A 1,602-nucleotide genomic window follows, 5' to 3' on the forward strand; every position below is an offset into this window, starting at 1 on the left:
TCAAACGGAAGTCGGAATTGACCGGATTTTGTCCTTTCGAGATGCTGATGGGTTCGTACGTGTCCGGCTTTATCAGACGGGTCGTGCGTGCGCGCACCGCGCGGCCGCACCCCAAATCGTGTCCGGGGTGGACATGAATAAAAAAATATAAAAATAACTAAAAAATAAATAAACACATTTTAAAAATACATAAAACATATATAGGGGTCGGCCACAAAACGGCCCAGTTTTCACGGCCACTTAAAAAGGCCCAGTTTCATAATTAATATATAAAAACAAAATAAAAAAACTCCTCCCGCGCGCTCCTGCCGCGCCCGTCGGTGTCGTGGCCGTCGCCGTTTTCACTGGCCGCCGGTGTCGTCGTCGTCGCTGACGAGGTCGACGTAGGCCGGCGGCGTCCACAGGTGGGCCGGAGGTGCGTGGTGGACGGGGGCGGGCTGGACGGCCGGACGTGCCTGCACCACCTCCTCCCGTGGCGACGCCTCGCGCTCCGGTGAGCAAGGCGGAGTGGGGCACCAGTTCACGCCCACGCCGGCGGCCATCTCCGGAGTAGTGCAGGACCAGCCCCACCCCTGGCCTAGCAGCTGCTGGAACGCGGCCGCCGGCGGGTCCTCCTCCATCGCCTCCTCCGTGACGGCCGCCATCTGCAGCTCCGGGAAGGCGGCGTCCCCGGCGGCAGAGAGCGCCATGGCCTCCTCCAGGCCGTTCCACTGCCGCTCATCGTGCGTGTTCATGGAGTCGTCCATGACACGCTGCAGGAGACGGGCCTCCTCCTCCGCTGTCATGCGAGGAGATGGAGGGGGCGACGGAGACGGCGAAGGCGACGGCGTGGGCGTCAGGCCGCGCACCCGCGTACGCCCGCGCGCCTTTGCACGTGGCCTCCGCGGCCCCGACACGGTGCCGGTGAAGTAGGACGCGCGCCGCGTGTCGTGCTCGTCCTGAAACCATGTGTCCCACAGCGGGGAGTCGGGGGTATACCTGTGGTCGTAGTACAGGTCGTCGGGGAGGAGGCGGCGGCGGCGCGCGATCTCATCACGCCGGGCACGGCCGGTCGGCGGCACTGGCGGGATGGGGACCCGGTCCGCGAAGAGGTGCCATCCGTTAGGGAGGTTGGCCTCGCTCCACGCGACCGGCGTCCTCGTCTCCCAGTACCTCCGGCACACGTCCGCGCAGATGTACTGCCGGTCGCGGTAGCCGGCGGACCTAGGGGCAATGGTGAAGGGGGCCGGCGCGGGGGCTCGACGGGAGGAGCGCGGCGGTGACGCGTTCTGCTCCTCCTTCACGGATCCGCGGCGGCGGCCCGAGGAGGAGTCGGCCTCGCGGTCGTGCTTCCCCTTGCGGCCGTAGTTCCAAAGGCCCATGGCTGCGGCCGGCCGGCGAGTTCAAGGACGGGGAGTGGTTAGGGTTTCTAGGGTGTCGGCTTTTGAGGGGGCAGAGAGGGGCCGGAGTGGGAAGTGAGGACGACGACCGGTCCACGGGTCCCATTTAAAAAGGACGGCGACCTTTCACTGGGCCGATGACAGGTGGGGCCGGCCGCCCGTGCGCATTGATATTGACGGGTGGGAGGTAGGTGGCCCTCCCGCCGCGCGGCCAGACGCGGAC

General features: G+C 65.9%; 1 protein-coding gene across 1 annotated transcript; it reads right to left on the reverse strand.

The window, feature by feature from the left end:
* Window positions 1-341: 341 nt before the first annotated feature.
* LOC147980209 (uncharacterized) lies at window positions 342-1,361 on the reverse strand. Its single transcript, XM_087516848.1, has one exon. The coding sequence runs from the start codon at window positions 1,359-1,361 to the stop codon at window positions 342-344; it is 1,020 nt and encodes a 339-aa protein (XP_087372974.1).
* Window positions 1,362-1,602: the final 241 nt, after the last annotated feature.

This window comes from Triticum urartu, chromosome 3A, assembly GCF_056163025.1.
Source record: "Triticum urartu cultivar PI428250 chromosome 3A, HENAU_Tu73, whole genome shotgun sequence".
Lineage (NCBI taxonomy): Eukaryota > Viridiplantae > Streptophyta > Magnoliopsida > Poales > Poaceae > Triticum > Triticum urartu.

Bases quoted from the DNA above. Each gene is read 5' to 3' on its own strand.
- LOC147980209 (XM_087516848.1), bottom strand. From the start codon at position 1,361: ATGGGCCTTTGGAACTACGGCCGCAAGGGGAAGCACGACCGCGAGGCC.